Consider the following 18306-nt stretch of genomic DNA (forward strand, 5'->3'; position numbering starts at 1 on the left):
ATCCAACGACGGCATCTTAGATCTTAAAAAGTTTTAATTGAGGTTATTGTCTTCGAATCCAATGTGAGCAACTCATGTTTGTCACAGAACTCCCCTGCCATTGAGAATCATGTCTATTCTTTCCATTTCAAAAGTCAAGAATTGACCCAATAGACAGTGCATATTAGGAAACCTTCATTAGTCAAATTTGCTAGTCTCGTCGACGTGTTGATGACGTCACAAGAAGTAATTACCAAACAATTCGATTTCATCCGCCTTCATTTTAAAATGCCTTCATGATCAATTTCTTGTACTGGTGGATTTCATCTCAATTAATAGGACACCGCTCGATACTGCATAGATATATACAATGATGCACTTCGAACTTACTGTTACATTCTGGTTTTTCTCCATAGAAACCACAGTACGGTTCGTCGCGAGGGGGTCCTGTGGCCCCTGCCGGCCACCGTACAGCCTTTCCCGGCACAGGGTCATAACCCCCGCGGGCACCAAAATAATTTGCAACAACCTAAAAAAGAAAATCGGTTTTCAAAATTTTTGCTGAAAATTCCACAGATATATATTTTCTCTAGTCAACTCTGCCTCAGAAACTGTGTGAGTCATGTCATTTACAAAAGCTGTACACCATACGATAAAATATGTACTTAGTCAGTCAATTGAATTAGAAAATGATTTCTAGAGAAGAGAAAACTAAGCAATATATAAGACTGAAAGGTTAAATACTGCACAACCAGTGTACTGAGTTGGAATTGGCAAATCCGTACACTACTGAATCGTTCAGTATGGCACTGCAGTAGCTGCAGCGCCGTGTAAAATTCGCATCCACACGCCGTCAATGTCTATCATTGCTGCCATTACGCGATACGTGAGACGTTGACTCCAAGGCAATATTGTACAAATAATCGCGCAGAAGCAATTTATAATATATCATAATGATCGATGATGGTAAAAGATATACTATTGCAGGAACATTATTAACGTGTTTCCTTTCGCAAAGAAGTTTGCACCGAATATCACTTTGTGATATCTTTGTGTAATGTCATCCTCCAAGCAGATATGCAAAATTGTACCTAATGATTGATGGCGTCAACAGAACGCTTTAGTTGCAAGGATCCCGCATTTTCAAATAGATCAAAAGTGTCAATAGACCGTCTTTTTGCAGGAAATCTTATGCTGGCGATGAATACATCAAATGACATGACATCACATCAATGAACTTACCTCGAATTCAAAGTTTTCGTTCATATCTAACATTGAGAAATCAGAGTGTCTGTCACCATTATCATCCATATTAATATCCCCCAAGATACCTTGAATGAAAAGAAATGAATATTTTAAAGGGTAAGATGTAATAAATACGCTTAGATTCAAGTTGCCCACAATCGCTGAACACGCTCTGCGTACGCATAAAACCCCAATTCACACAATCCATGATCAACAGGAGATCTTGATTCATAGTAGTATTTAATAGTGTATATAGCCTATAAGTAGGAATTATTTGAATCTGTCCCCATTGTTATTTTCCAAGAGGGAATTTGCAGTTTCTATCAGGATGAGATAAAGTTAATATTTTTAGATTTACTACCCATGCGAAAAGCATGTATTGCAAGTTTGCGAGGAGAATCCATCGTTTGCGGAGTAGCTTTTAGACAAGAACATGTGTACACGCTACCTTTTACATTTGCAATGAGTGGAAGAGGACTTTAAGTGATTACAATTATTACTTTGATTTTTTAAGTGAAACGTGGCCCTGTGAGTTCGGTAGGCTATAAATAGTATGTCTGGCGTCGAGCTTTTTAATTTTTTCCGATATCAAAAAATCACCGAATTTTAAGTACACCTTGGTCACGTCACCTCTCTCTTATGGAAGCCGCCCTGCCTACGGCAAGCTTGCAATGGACGGGTTTTGTGTAGTAAGCGTTAGAGATGAAAACTAAAACAGGAAACGCTGGGTGAATTTCTCGTGCGACAGTAATTACAACATATAATTTATGACGCGTATAGGGAAGGTTTCTATCCTTTTCATGATGGATAGGATGTTCATCTCAGCCTGGAGCAACCGCAACCTAAACCGATAAAAGTGTTCAATAAGGATTGTGAGCCTCTGAATTCTTAAATAACACATTTCATAGTTATTAAACATTCAAGTCGATAACTTACATGTCATAAATATGTTGTATTAAACTATAGGTTACGTCCAACAAAGACAACGCAAAATACTTCGAAACCATGCAAAGCAGAAAATGCACAAAAATCTTCAAGTTTTCGCTCAAGACTAGTGAAAATCCGCTAACATTGACCGAGACACTTATAGCATAAAGAACGTGTGTATAAGGCATAGACGACGATTATTTGATAATATGGAGACAGCCATGAATCCATTTTCGCAACATTAAGTCTGTGAAGGTCAGTGTCGCCGGCTGTGTGATTTCAGAAACGGATTTGGCCTTTGCAATGACTCAGAAGAATGAAAACGACAATATTTGAAGTGATAGACCACGTGGCATTCTGGTAATTAACACAAAATATCTGTCACATTTCTAATTTCAGGGGAGAAAATACAGCATTTTCCCTGCCACTCATTCTAAAGCAAAATTGGCTTGAAACCATGATTGGCATTCTCTGCAATACAGTACAGTTCGCTTTCTCCAATAAAGTAAAAGGTATAGTATCACCAAAATTTGTCAGAGACGCTCGTTCAGGAACAGTGTCATTGTAAGACATGTCCCTTCACTTTAAATTGTCAAGGTTTAACACTAGCGTATTTGTACACCTGTCAATGAAGATGGTGACAACCATTGTAAATTTCACACCCGGCGTATCTCGGTTTTTCCATTATGGATTTTACTGATCGACGGATTTAGCGTAAAAGAGACATAATCGTGTAAGGTTGTGACAAGAATCTGTGAGAAGGTTTACCTGTGAAAGTTCTGTTCCACATTCTGTGCGTGAAGGCAACGCCGTCCCTGACATCAGCGCCGTCTGATAGAGTCTCGTTTACAGCCAAGGAGAACAGCAAAACGGTATCGTGAAATGAACCAATGTAGTAGTTGAACTGTCGGCGCAAAATGAAAAAAAAAATATCAAGTTAACATTAACAGCTTGCTGACCCCCAACAATTGCTAAAATATAATGGGAAACGGTAATAATTTAGTCATCGGGCCGTTTGTTCTATCATACAATTACACGTCGACTTGTATGTACATTATATACTTGGTCTTTATGTGATGTATTTTACTTGGCCTTTGTAAATCAAGAAGTTCCCTCACTCAAACTTCTAGTTCTTCAGGAGTAAGCTTACTGTCTTTTTAGTTTATGTGTCGTGTTCACGCATACCCTGTTGCATGATAAAGGATAGACAACTATTTTAAAATGTCTTCAAATTTGTTTGGAATATGAAAGTTATTATGAACTTCAAGAAAGATGCTTTGAGTTATTTATGTTTTTTCTATCGATCCATTTTTATTCGTCTATTCTCTATTGTTTAAACCTTGACAGATCCTACTGAATAAAGTCACTTTTTCACAACTTATCGAGCCCATTCTCACTCAGTTGGATATTAGATATGACGTCATGGAATCACGTGGGATTGCATAACAAGTGCGAGAAAAATTGATTAGGATTGTCTTGTTGAAATTCAGGAATTTCAAAGCCTCAAGGAAAACACATGATGCTTCTTTGAGACAGTGTGTTTAAAAACTTACATCTGAGTCTTCGAAATCATAATTGTAATCATCGATAGCCCGTCTTTTGACGTCTACGGCAAATTGTTCGTACTCCTCGGTACTGGGTACATACAGAGTCATCGTGTTCAAGGCTTCGTAGGCCATCCTGGCAACATCGTCGTATTCGTCGCCTCTGAACCACGTGTTCTCGCCGTAGTATTTATACGAGACAAGGTAGATGTTGAAGAAGGCAAATTCGCCGTTGATCATTCCGTGGTCGTACGCCTTGATCAAAATTTGACGAACAGCACCTCCGGATGCAGCTATAATTACGACTGTAACAAAAAATAACCAAAAAAGCAAAGAATAAATGGTAAATTAGCCATATTTGCCACGAGAGCACGCTTGTGTGTTTTTCCTTAATAGGCCTAAATGATGATGGCCACTTTGAAGTCACGGGTAGTAAGCTTATGCGCCTCGATAGTGAAAGACTTAAACTTTTGCTCAAATTTTCCTCAAGCAAAATTCCAACAATTCTCTTTCAAAATCAAGAATAAAAACTAGGTGGCACAGTGCAAATTTTGGTAATAGAGAAACAAATTACCAAAGATTTACCGATGTTCGAAATTCAAAATGGCCGCCTACCCTGTGCTAACCCTATTGAGAAAAATGCAATTTTGGATTTTCGAAAAACTATGACAGTTAAAAGTTTTCTTACACCAAAAGCTTTAAAATGTACCCTAACAAGTGGTAGATCTGAAAAGAATTGAAAAAAGTTTGAGAGTCCGAATATCTGTCCCATGAGGTATAGTATTACTTGGTTATTTCATCAAAACACAACGCACGGAACCGATGTCCCATTACATGGCCGTACTTTGTGCAAAACCTCTTATTATTATACACCTTTTGTCTCTGAGCAACAAATTCAATGGGATTTTTGATTAAATTTGTAAAGGGTTGCATAGCGCAACATCGTGTACATTAAGTAAACCTAGTGGTAAAATTGCTACAAAATAATTTGCTTACTACCCAAGGAGAATGTGCGCACACGCGTAGAACATCATTAATCAACCATGCAATCTGTCACCTATTCACCTTTGATCTACGGCAATATAACAGGTCATTAGATTTTCCCATGATTTAATAACTTCAAACGATCAATTATCTCCTTTTCTACCAAATATTAGAAAAAAAATCCGTTATTAATTGTAGTCTTTAAGACTGTATAACTGAGGGTAATCCATAAGTTTTTTATTTTACATTTTATAATGATCATACAAGGTTGTTTTACTTGATAGTCGAATTTGTCAGCCTGCAAGCTGAACTATTTGCTGTAGATGTAAATCCATAAATCGTTCTGTTTTACCTTTGTGTGACCTAAGTTTCCTTGTCATTTAGGATTCACAAAGATTCCTTCCTGTGAAGCAATATTTATTAGATTTTGCTTCCAAAAAAATTATCTTATGTTCTTTTAGAGTAAGTATATCAGGCACAATCTTCTACACAGAGACAATGGTTCAATGACATTGAACCTGTGAATTTACGAATTAGAAGGTGCTGCAATATGGTGAGTCAATTTTAATCAATCAACAGCATACGGACTTTTCGTTTTCACTCATATTAATACAACAACCGTCGGGTTGCCATGGCAACTCGATCGTCTAATTACGATCGACGTGACGCAGTGGATTATGAGGGAAAGGCACATTATTCTAATAAGGCAGATATATCGTTTGTCAGAGGCATTGCGCTTTTAAAGTTAAACCATGTTTTCTCACTTAAAACCCAGTCAGGCCATTTTTGAAAAATAAGTACTCTTAGATTGTGACACCCTGGCATTTACCGTGAATATTGTATCCTTTGTCGCATTGACTACACATAGACCTACCGAGGAAGAATTCTGTACTTTTTAGAAAGTCTAATGTATCCCGTTTGGCCATATCGAAAAACGCTTCCGTTAAAGCAAGTTAATCCATTTCCCGCTTGCGAAAGAGCTGTTCTTAAGATAGCGACCCTATTTGGATTTAATAGTGATACTACAGTTTGAGCTGCGTGTAAGAACTAGTTATACTCTAAAAGCGAAAATTTTCAAAAGAAAAGCGGCATCATGTAAATGATTTATCATAAACTATGCTCTATAGTTTGTTAATTTACGATCAATACACATTGCATTTACACATCCTCCTCTGTTACTTTTCAGTTGTATTTAACTTGATAATTTTGCAATTACTATTATTCTTTTAGTCAGACTCACCTATTCCGTTTCAATGGCTATGTATATTTTATCGTCTCCTTTTGAGCTAAGGGAGACGGTTTACTGGACGGCATGTTTCGATCAAGTTATCTGTACCTTGTTTTGTAACGACGTTTACTTAAATAATTCTTCTTCTTCTTTATTGTACCATTGAATTGTGAATTCAAAAATAATGTATAAGAATGACGATTTTCTTTTTAAAAGGTTTAATTAAAATAAGTTATAGAAAGAGTTGTTGACCTTGCCCAACACTCAAGCAGCAAATCAATCTAGGATGAGTAAAACATTTCATGTCGCGAAATGTGTTCATATAGAATTCATTTTCATTCAAAGTCGGGTGTGACAGGAATAATTATTCTCTTTCCCCTAGCTCCGTACCTTTCAAAACAAGGCAGACATCTATATGTACACTCGTAAATGATTGCCTAGGTTTTCCTCTTTATGACTCACATGAGGTCAAGATAAGAGTTGGGTGAAGTGGGGCCCTCTTTCAAACAGCCTTCAGAAGCCAATTAACATTTCAGACACTTCCAGATGCTGGGCCCATTAGGTTCATTCAGCAATTTACACATGCGCAACCCTGGATCCCGCATTATATACAAGGCTCGGATGAAGACTGTAAGAAGGCTTTAATTTGATCACGCGTAAGGGAATGCGTCTAAAAATGCAGAGGTATAACGGCAAATATCTCAACGTCGTAGTTAATTTGACCGAAAAATTAAAGGAAAGGTCCTTTGAAATCAACTGAACTAACTGATATATATCGAAGTACCAATGGCATCTTAAGGTAGGATGAGCCTCGGAGATAGATATTTGGGCTCTTTTGTCTTCTACTTGTTGGGGGAATCACTTTGAAGGTCATGGAGTAAATAAAGTTTTCATCGGCTGATTTTTTGGAAATTTGACATTTAACTTCCCTAACAGAGAGTTAACACAGGGGCGGCAGCAATTTTGAATTTCAAGAGTCGGTAAATATTGGGTGATTTGTTTCTCTATAGTGCCTTATTTTGCATGGAGACCCCTGATTTTTTTAATTTGAAAGGGCGTGACTTAAAGTTTTCTTTTGGGAAAGTTTTGAGCAAAAATGTTGGCCTTCACTTTCATGTTCGAGGTATGCACTACCAACACAATTGGAACTAATTTCCGATAATTTGATGGTGAAGTAATGTCGGTTATTCTACAAATGTAAGCTCATTCATCTGCTTTCCTTTTAAAGTTATACACTTGTTTTATGAGTAATTTGTAATATTGCAACATTCAGCTATAGGGTACCTAATACTTTTGAGAAATTTGCAAAATATGAAGGTCCAATTATCCCAAATTAGTTCCAATCAGGTTTACCCAAAAGTTACCAATCCTGTGACATCCGCCAATAGCAAAGAAATCGTGCCGAAGAACCGACTGGACGTTTTTATCATCACTGTTTTAAATAGTTTGTTGTTTTGACAATCCCGATGTCCTATGCCTTTACAACCACATCATGTCATGTTCAACATGATAATGAGTCGGATGCTAGTTGTCATCGGCAAACAACTCAAAAAGATGTAACCGATAATACTTTTATAAGGATTTGTCTTACACATACAGCTAAACTGGTTGTAATCCCAAAAAAACTACGTCATTCCATTATTTCATTTTCTGCAGACACCGCGCAAATACTTCTTGTGAGTGATTGACACATGCTAACAGCCTGAAGTGTCACATGAATTACATACGGTTAGATAGGCTTCAAGGTGTTACACCACTGAATAAGCTCTTTAAGCTACTTTATTCATAGCATTTTCCATCTTATTTTCATTATATGGTGAATCGGATTAAAACCCTTGGGAAATAAAGACACAAATGCAAATATTGAGTAAGCTAACAATGCGCATGTCCAATTTACTCACGCTGATTAAAATCACTTTGAATGGGTTGTTTAATTTCCGCGCCAATTTATCTTATCTTGTCGAGCTTCTCCCTATGGGCGTGTTGGATGGCCAAACATAAATTTCAAAGACGCAAAGTAACATAATAGATTAACTTTTTTTGGAGTACATATTTAATCAAAATCACGGACAGATGCTTCAAAAAACTGATATTGGCTTTGATACGTCTGTCACACTTGCAAACCGCGCCTCAAAATAAACGACTCTTTTATTTGATAATTATCGCAAACAACAAAGCATATGCGTCACATTCGCAAGATGAATTGATGGCATCAAAATTAATCTATGGAATATACTGTACCCCTAAAGCCTAACATAGCAATCCTGACATTCTGTGGGTAGTCTAACAAACTGCCTAATGATGCCTTAGGGTTTTATCGTAAAGAGCTTAAACGTAAACTTTTGGATGGAATTTACATGTTCTACCCTGTAATTTTCCTGGCGGATAACATGAGATCAAACAGTAAACCTTGGCTTTAGTAAAGTCTTTTTTTACAATAGCGCTGCTGTTTGTTGGCCAGGTCTCCTAATAATCAAGAAAATACGGCAAATTTAGAAAGGTTATATCTTTCTATGTCGGAGGCGGTTGCCAATCAATCAATCGAATGGATGCGAATTCTTTGTAATTAGGAGCAACATGTTACTTCAACGAAATTTGGTGAATTTCAGATCTACGCCTTATTTACTCAATAGACATCAGGATCTCTCGCTATATTTTAGTACAAATACAAATTTTCGATAACTGAACTATTTATTAACATTCTATTTATGTAAACCCTTAATCATAAATTTTAATGTCTGATGTCATTATCCTTTATGAATATCGAGCTTCAGTAACCTTACCAGGACGTTTTATAGAGAGAAAATCGAATCTCGAACTTTACAGGCTGTTGGGAGTTAGCGAATCCCAAGAGAATTAGCAAATGTAATGCATATATGGATAGACATACATCTATGCAAGGTAAATGACAATACAATTCACAAAGCACATTTTCTTGGTAGTCATTATGAGTAGACAATAAATATGATGAATAAAATTGGTTTTCGTTTATTGCTTTTTAACATGTGATACATCGTCTTTAGATTCAACCAATTCTTCATTTTTATGTGGTCCACGTTGCCTTACGAGTTACGACAATATTAATAAGCCCTAAAAGATACAGAAAGCTGGTTGTGATTGAACTATTGTCATTGAATTCAGCGTAGATTACCAAATTATTCCATCTGCAAATGACATTCAGATGTAAGAAGAAATAATTTTGTTGCTGACAAAGCAATGAGGATTATGAAGATGTAACCGTCAAAAGCGCTAAGAAAAACTGCCAAGTCAATATTGTTCGCAGATTATTTTTATATGGATAGAAATTTTGTCTCAAAATTGAGCTCTTTGACACACCAATTTTGAATATATCTTTCGAAATGGTTTCTCGTTAATGGCTTTATCACAAGTGAAAGTTTAAGAAACGAACTCTATTTCAACGATATGTGCTCTTGCATCGTCTGCTACACTCTAGTCAATTGAAACAGCTAACATTGCACTAATCATGGATGGCCGTCTACCAGGTGATAACAAAGGGCGAAAATTTCATATAGGGCAAAGTATTCATCGGCGATGCTCAACTTTGCTTGACAAATGTTTGAAAGATACTGACATTCGACGCAAAACAAATATGAATGGACATTTGTTTCTATAGAAAGTTAGAATCATGTTAGAAGGAACTATGGCAACAAGGACGCTTGAGTTTGGATCTCTCAGATGGAGATGTTAATTTCACCATCTGTTCTGTCTAAGAGATGACACATAAATTCAACGCTGCATGAAAATACAATGATGGATGTATTGATGTAGAGCACTAATATCAAATTCAAATAACGCATTAGCAAATAGATTATACTGTCAATGGAAGCAAGGTTAACTGACTAAAACATTGAGAACAGTTGCTTCATTGTCTTTCACTTGGCAACGAATACCTTGTCGATGATCAGTTACGTCTTACTTATAAATTGTATAATATGCATGCAGAGTTGTCATTAAATGCAGCATTGACTGACCTTTTAAGGTCATTTAGATATTACGTTAGTCTATTTGCTCTCTTTAATTTGAGTAACGTGGCCACAACACTTCTCTGTCGTTAAAATTTTTATTCTGTTTCGCTTTTAATATGTTTGTCAAATATTTTGCGAATCTACTTATAACGTTGTATTATTTGACTTACGGAATATCAATGCGATGTGTCCTGCCATCGACATAATCGGATCTCTATTGATTGATCGATCGATAGGGGTAGTGTTGGTGCGCATGAATCGCCTGAATGAGTGACTGACAAATTAGAAGGAGATTGTACTTTTAGCCATTTGAGTGCATTGACAATGTACGCGATTATGGACACAATATGGCACTTGAAAAATAACAGCCTGCACATTGCAATCATTGAGTACATTGATAAACAGCCAACTTGTTGATATCTCTTCGATCATTCAAGATAGAATAAAAGTATTTAAAACGGCAAAATAGATATACCTGGGGTAGTTGATAGTGCAAATTTTGCGTGACGGTCAAACTGACGTATGTGTTTTTCTCTTAAGTGTGCACGCCCGATGAAAAGCCTACATTGTTGTGCCAAACGTATGATAAAGGACTGTACAGTCCATAACGCATTAGTATTATCACAGTCATTTCATCTTCACACATACGATATCAATTCATGTCATGCGATGAATTACTCTCAAGTTTTCGGAATAGGTATGCGTAGTCACGTGATCGCAGCCTTTCGTTGCATCTTTAAGTTTCAGCAATCACTGGAATCACCGAGCAGTGTCTAACAAACAGAATGTGTTTGCAAAGCAGAATGCGATTGAATGTCAGTCACTTTGTATTTCTCTGTCGGAGAGTCGTTATTTTTCAGTGTGTGTCCTCATCCATTCAGATTGTATCGTTACGCCTGGCAGTCCACTGTGTGATTTGCTTTGCTTATTCAAAATCGATGAATTTGATGCCGTTAATATTCAAGCTGCACTTCTTCTAGCATCGTACGTGATTGTAAGAATATAAGACTTGTGCAACGCCGCTGTATTTTGTGAAATTTGATACACGACTTTATAATTTAGTTTCGAGTTCTACACTTGTAACTAAGAAAAATATTTACATAAGATGACAACTTTTATCTAAATCAAGGTTTAAAGTCTACGGTACGGTTAAATTTGTCAATATTGATGTGAAGTCAGTGTATGTAATGAAATTCTTTAACCTTTCTGAGTAAGCTTATCGTTTTGCTCAGGTGAGCGGCGATTTTCGTTGCCGTTAAGCTAGACACAGAAAAAAAATATTGGTCCTAAACGAGCCAGCGAGCGTCTCTTAATTTCACGGACCAGTGTTCTCAAACATAATTTTATGACATTAAAATAAAAAGTCACCGAAAGCATACATCATGACTTGAAAATAATACCACATGTTGTTCCAGTAACTGTATTTACCGTCATTTAACAACGACAGAGACAAATAATCACAAAGAAAAATTGCAATGAAGAAGCATGTGGCTGAGATGCTGCATTTCAAAAAGTCATTATTTGATATGTTTTAAGTGGCGAGTAATCAATAATGGCAGAATTAGCCAAGTCCTTAAAAAGTAATACACTTTGCAAATGGTGGATTTCCCCCTCTATGGTATAGGTCTGTTTTCTCTTCCAACACTGAGGAGATTTCCCCCGCAAGAAATGGTGATACATTTTGCTGTCAGTAATCCGTCGTATAAAGACACAACATGAATGACATGTGATAATGGACACATTATTGTGTAGTACCGTAAATTCGTCACCCCTTAACCTTTTGCTTTACTTGATGGCAAAATATAAAACGGGCAACATCTAGTGAAAATTTTGAATACTTACCAAAGATACAGGATGATTATTTAGATAAATAAAACAATTAAGCGTTTAATTATAAACTCATAAAAACTTCTATAAATCTAATTCAGGTTTAATTATCAAACATAATAATTAAAGGTTTTCTAGTATTCACGAATGAGAAAGAAGCACCCAGATCACCAGTTTACATTGAATTAACCAAGACCTAAGATCTCTCTCCTAAAATACTTCATTCACATAACGTTATTCATTACCCAAGAAATAGAGAGTTTGTAGTGTTTTCATAGAGCATTCCAAGTAGGGATGAAATAGTTACACAGAACAAAACTTTGCAGCTAACGATTATGAGAATCGCTTTCAGAATTTAGAAATATTGCTGGAAAGACATTTCTGTTACAATCTAATATCGATGTGAAACGCATACAAGAAAATGAGTCAGCTTTAACATAGCAATCGATTTAAATTATATGCTTCACTGGAAGCGAACGTTCCCCATTCATATATTATAACGTGCTAACTCAGGGGCTTGGTTTGTGAACTAGTGTCGACTGCTGGTGTCGACAGTATCTTCGATTTAATTAAAAATCAGACGCTTTCCGGAAATTTGATATCTACGTTGACCTTGACAGTTGTGATTTCATTATTGACATTTAATCAGTTTCCTATCTTCGGATGTGTTGAAATGAGTGTTGGATTTACAGCCGTCGTTTTATCGATGTTACCCGGGCAATGACCCTCGTTTTATTACTTTTACAGTCATCTCCGAATCGATACAAAGCCGATTTGTCTTCATAGTTAACTCTTTCTAAAAATGACGAACGAGTTGTCGTATTGATAATTCATGATGTTGTAACAAATACGTATATGAGATATCATTATTGGTTATATCGAAATATATAATAATGCCACCATTTTAATTTTTCCGATAAAAATTGAACTCGTGGAGGAGAAGAAATATCAAAAACCACTCTTCAAAAATATGTATTTTCAATCATTTATTGAAATGTTCAGTACTTTTTATGTACTAAACATTGAATAGTTACTCGTCAAAAACAATACACAATACTCTCATTTTGTCTATTAATAGTTCATAAAAACGACGGTAAAAATGCAAGAGGCAGTTTTCTGGAGATCGACAAGGCAGCTTGTCCGATTTTTAAGAAAAATGCGATCGTAAAACAACGTAAATAACGATTACAAAGATGTCGTTTTCGATTTTCCTCCTCCAAAAACATCTACAAAAAGATGACAGACGCCAACTTTTCTATTCGCGCGGCAGCAAAGGCAATCACTGATACTAGTCCCAACAATCGATTGGTTTTTTTGTGCAGAACTCATCTGGGGAGATTCTCTAGCAAACACATCCGAAGGGGACATCACGTGCGTCATCTGCAGCTCAATGATCATTCATTGTCAAGGCAAAATCCGCCAGGGAATCGACCCTTGAATAACAACTTTACCGTCCGTCGGATATTGGACTCTCACTGCAGTAATCAATACGCAGTGTCCTTCAAAGAGAGCTAGCGCCAATGTCAATTACTCCTTTGTGATAAGCCAATGTTGTGCTTGTCGGAAACACGCCAAGACAGGATGGTTATTAGTCCACGCATTTGGATGCATAGCTTTAGCAAAGACGACTTCGTACACGCTGAGTGCAAAATAAATTCTATGCTGCCAAGCACTCGTCTTCGTATTTCCAGCGGAGTTACTGGTTGCTGATTGTCAATGCCCTACAAATGTACTCGTAGCCATGGTTACAAATATCACTATTGAGGAGATGTTACGTTGAGGGGTTTACACAGTCCGTCTCAAGTATATCGAATGCAATATGGCTAAAAGAGTACGTGTTGTCAATTTAATGTCGTACTGTGTGCATGTTGCTATCATACCGCACAAGTGAATGAAAAACGAAATTATATTATATCATGCTACCATGCGCCATTCTGATTGGACGAGAGCTCATTCCACCGATGCTAAAATACTGTTTTAGCACTGACAGCAGTGCTAAAACGGCCCCTAAACCAGCATTTTCGAAAATTGCCCGGTAGGTGCATTTGAACGTACCTATCTAAACCATAGACCCTCGAGAAAGACCGAAATAGTCCACTTTGTTTCAAATACCGAAGACCGAATTTTGATACACAGATAAAGTGTGGGTCTTTAACTCACCTTTTGGTGTAAATAAGTTGGGATCGATGATGAAAGACATCTCTGAAGCAGCACGTTTAGGGTATGATGTACACAAATATTAGGGCGACAGCGCACCGTGCACTTTGCGGGAGTCGAGACGCGATATATCCTAGTACGGCTCTTTAAAATGAAGATAGTATTCGTTCATAAACAAATAAATTGACACTTCCTCACAGTAACGGTATGTCAGATATTATTTACCAAAGTTTGGGCTGTAACAGATCGGGATGTTTTAACGACGTAGACCAAAAAGTTCAAAATAACAATGGGATGACTCCTGGCGACTGCGACGATATTTGACATCAAATGCAACGAGCAGTGTCAGCGTCCAGCTCTCCCTGCATCGGGCAACACACTCAGAATCTGCACAACTATTCATCACAGTTGCAGTCATAGCAAGTCTGGATTATTTTAAAACTGCTAGTTTTCTGGTACAATTAACGTCCAAATTATCCATCAAAAATAGATCCTGTAACTTCACTGTGCCACCACTGAATGTCGCGACGGTATGCGGGTACAGAATGAGACAAATCTATTTTTAGTATGCCAAAAATGCCAGGACTGTATTGTTCTTATGTAAATTTACGAAAAAATTGTTACTTTTTTCTTTTGATTTGAACTCTTGACCCATTTTCTGTGTGAGTGCAGCAGGTATTTTTTGACAAGTATCGTTCTTGTTGCATGCGAATAAAATGCAATGTCGATATGGACGTAATGCGTATTTACCGTAGGATACTGTGTGCATTAACGGAATCCTTATAAAAATGCTCGGTCTCGGGCGCAGAATTTCCGACGTTCGATCTCTCAGACGTCCGTTTTCTGCATTTGGGGCTTAGAGTTATGAAAATACCCAAGTAAAACAACAAATACACTCAAGTTGATATAATATAATAGCAATAACCCCCTTCGCAGTCGGGTATACACTCGATTTTGGTACAATTCGCTCCATATAGCACTCGCCTATCGGCTCGTGCTATATGTCGCGCATTGTACCAAAATCTCGTGTATACCCTCCTACGGCGGGGGTTATTGCTTAAATATATAAATGCGTCAATGCTGAAAGTATACGAAATCATAATCCAATAACAGTAAACGGCGATGAAGTGCGTTTCAACTTAAATCTCTTCAAGTTGGCTATTAATTTGAATTTAAAGACTCCTTACTAGCATAAGAAATCACATTATTGTTGGAAACCTTGCTTTGTATTCACTTTCTAAGGGAGCAAAAATATCCCGATATTTATAAGGAAACTGTATACAGAAGTTTCATAACAGAAGGGGGTGTTTTCAATTTCACCGCTTATAAATATTGACTGTTACATAGCAGATCTGCCTGCTAAAGAGTATATTTGATGCACGGCTATCTTCCAAAATCGCTTTTGTTGCGGGAGAAATTTACCACACATAAAGGTTAATGCTGCAGTTTTTCATGCCAATTTTACTAATTGGAACACCAGGAACTCAGATCATAACTCGATTTGGAATTGCATACAATTCAGCAAAATTACGTCTATTTGGCAACATCAACAAAGACACTAATTGTGTTTCACGAGCATTTTTCCCAAAGTAATTTTGTTAATTGCAACATTTTACGAGCTTGTTTTGATAAACTTTATGAATGAACATAGACGGTTTGTAAACAACGATGTTTGTTGTGAATACTTATTGTGATAAGTAAAATGTATATTAAGAGCTAAATTGTTGTTTATGATTGGATGAATTCTTTTAGTTTCAATCTATTGTATGACTGAAGCCACGCGTTTCAACTTTATTATATCAAAATTCCCATTATTCGACAATACGAGACAATAACACACCAACAGTAGGATCACAACGATTCCACTCTATGCATGACACGCCTGACATGAAACGAACTGTATCTTGAGTGATAACGTCTATAAACTTGTTTACATAGAAAGAAAGACTTTGTTGTTCAAAAGAACTTTTAAGTCTTCGTGAAGTCAATATTTCGGGCTAATGTGCCGCATCTCGGAAGCTGTTATCCTATTGGTTAGTTGAATGTTACCGTTATAATTGAACCATACAAATAGACTCCCTAAGTTGCTGTGAATAGTGACAATCGACCAATCAGATATAACCTTCCGAGCCAGCTGCACATCAGCAGACCCCGAGTAACTCACAACAACCAAAAATATGTAATCCCCTTTGTTACCAATAATCATAGTAACAAAGTCGCCGGAACTCTCGGCGGAAGGAAGTGAGTGATGTTTTGTTCAATCGTAAAGAGCTCGGACTAAAAGCCTTTCCCCGGATAACATTCATGGATCGCTTTCACTGAGCTAAGTACACGGTGGACAATAATGCTTCATTGCACTGTAAGCTACATACAACCTACAATTGCTACATAGATGACATTGTAAGGGTAAAAGTTCATTCAACTCTTCCGTGTTGTGGATGTATAAAATCGATAATAATATTGCAAAAAATGTAAGAATTAGTATAAAACTTAAGGATTACCTGTATCTATACCATAAAAGTTTACCAACAACGCACTGAAACAAATAAAGCAATTAGTAATTTTATGTATACTCCCCGAGGAAATAATATCGCACAAAGCTGACAAACTAATGCATAAAATTAAGACAGGTCAGACGACAGTTTGTTGTTGCAACTTTGTGAGAGAGGTCAACGTTGAAAATTTCTGAATAGTTGACGTTTCTGAGATTATGTCGACGATGACTCGATAATCTCGAACATAAACGAACAATTCATGAATAAAATGATTAAGATTTCCACGATATTCCAATGAACGTAATTATCCAATTTGTAGTTGAAATAGACAGTGATAGCAACATTATCACGATTAGTACATACTAATGGCTATATTGCGATACTGAAAGGCAGAGAATCAAGGGGATTGAAAGTTGTTTCCTCTGATTAGTGTTTAGATTAATGGACACGATGTGTTAATCGGGGGATACTGTGAACTATTGACAGTGTTTCTCGATCTTGTTCATAGGTCAATGTCCTTTGTGTGATGACTGATTTTTCAGAAAAGAATTCTATGATGAAAATATTTCCGAGTGTAATGGATCCAAACGCGCCAGTAAACCACTTACCCCATCCCCTTAGAAATAGCTATATTAGGCCGATGCAATCCAATGCTTTTTCGATATTATCATTAACTACGGCGCAATTACCGCTTTATTTATTCATTTACGTTACTCTTTGTGACAGTATATCACTTGAGATGTGTTTTTCATAAAATGCATCTACCTGTTCTAAACAGTGCATTCAGAACTGTATGTAGGACAATGTGCAGTGACACCGTGACTGTACATCTGACTAATACATAATAATCGATAATTTATCTCTATCTACACCATATCAAGAATAAAGTTCAATCACTTCTTGAAGTACTTTGGTGTGAATAATGCCCTATTATGCATACATTTTCTCATAGGTCAAGTGAAAGCACGAGTTTGAACAATTACTCGTAAACACATATTGTGATTTAATGATTGTCGGCCAAGATCAAAGTCAACTGCGTAGCTGCTTGAATGGAAAATAGTTAGGGGCTACAAGTCTTTTAAAATATAATTTCTTATTGAGTGCATTAAGTGAAAGTACTTTCGGTAAATCATTGAAAACACAACGGCAGGTATTTGTATTCAACAATTGTTGTTCAGTGACAGATAAAAATATGAACTTAACAGTGTCTTGGTTTGTGAATGTACTGATGCACAGCCTGTATCATTCATACATGGCCGTGCAACCGATCGCACAAAGTTTCAGCGGCATGTTCCTAAGACTCGTCAGATTGCCGTAACCAGACCACATATTGGATTCGTTTGTCCATCGGTGCGTCAACCGCTTCATGTTTCATTCAAACGACATAAAACAGTGTTAAATGATTTATTGGGAGGCTGCTCTTTATAGTTTATTCATGTACTCGCCTGGTATAACATTTTTGGGCGATACATCCAAATAGGGATTGGCGCCTTACACTCTCAGTCAATTGCAATTTATCACAGATAAATCTCTCACTGTAGGGGTCCGACTTTCCCTCAAACGACGCCTTTTCGTTTGATATCTTCAACTTGCATCAGCCTCTGGCTTTTCATTACTCTCAAGACTTTTATTTCTCACATTCCTGGCTGCTGGGAGTGTGAGATCGCGAGTGTGGGATAAATCGATCCCACACTCTCAAAAACCGTCCCACACTCTGCAGTAAATATTACACGACCTCTGATTGGATGATAAGCAGTATGTTTCGTTCCACGCGCAAAATGTTATCCAATGGCACGACGAGTAACACACGGACTAGAACTACAACGTAGGCAGGTCAAAGTACAGCGGCAGACGACAGAGTTGTCACGATTTTTGATAATATTGTACGTGTCCAATATGAATTTAACGCATTTTGGGGATATTTTGGGGATATT

The 18306-nt window shown here is 37.0% G+C and overlaps 1 protein-coding gene across 5 annotated transcripts in view; it reads right to left on the reverse strand.

Annotated features, from left to right (window-relative positions):
* Nucleotides 1-18306, reverse strand: part of LOC139116815 (atrial natriuretic peptide receptor 1-like) — a 56712-nt gene that overhangs the window by 15975 nt on the left and 22431 nt on the right. For all 5 annotated transcript variants that reach the window (XM_070679493.1, XM_070679491.1, XM_070679494.1 and 2 more), the window contains exons 3-6: nt 3705-4000; nt 2920-3055; nt 1222-1310; nt 370-508 (exon numbers count right to left, since the gene is read on the reverse strand). In XM_070679493.1, the coding sequence (XP_070535594.1) occupies nt 370-508; nt 1222-1310; nt 2920-3055; nt 3705-4000 (660 nt within the window). The remainder of the gene's footprint in view (nt 1-369; nt 509-1221; nt 1311-2919; nt 3056-3704; nt 4001-18306) is intronic.

Source organism: Ptychodera flava, chromosome 18 (genome assembly GCF_041260155.1).
Source record: "Ptychodera flava strain L36383 chromosome 18, AS_Pfla_20210202, whole genome shotgun sequence".
Lineage (NCBI taxonomy): Eukaryota > Metazoa > Hemichordata > Enteropneusta > Ptychoderidae > Ptychodera > Ptychodera flava.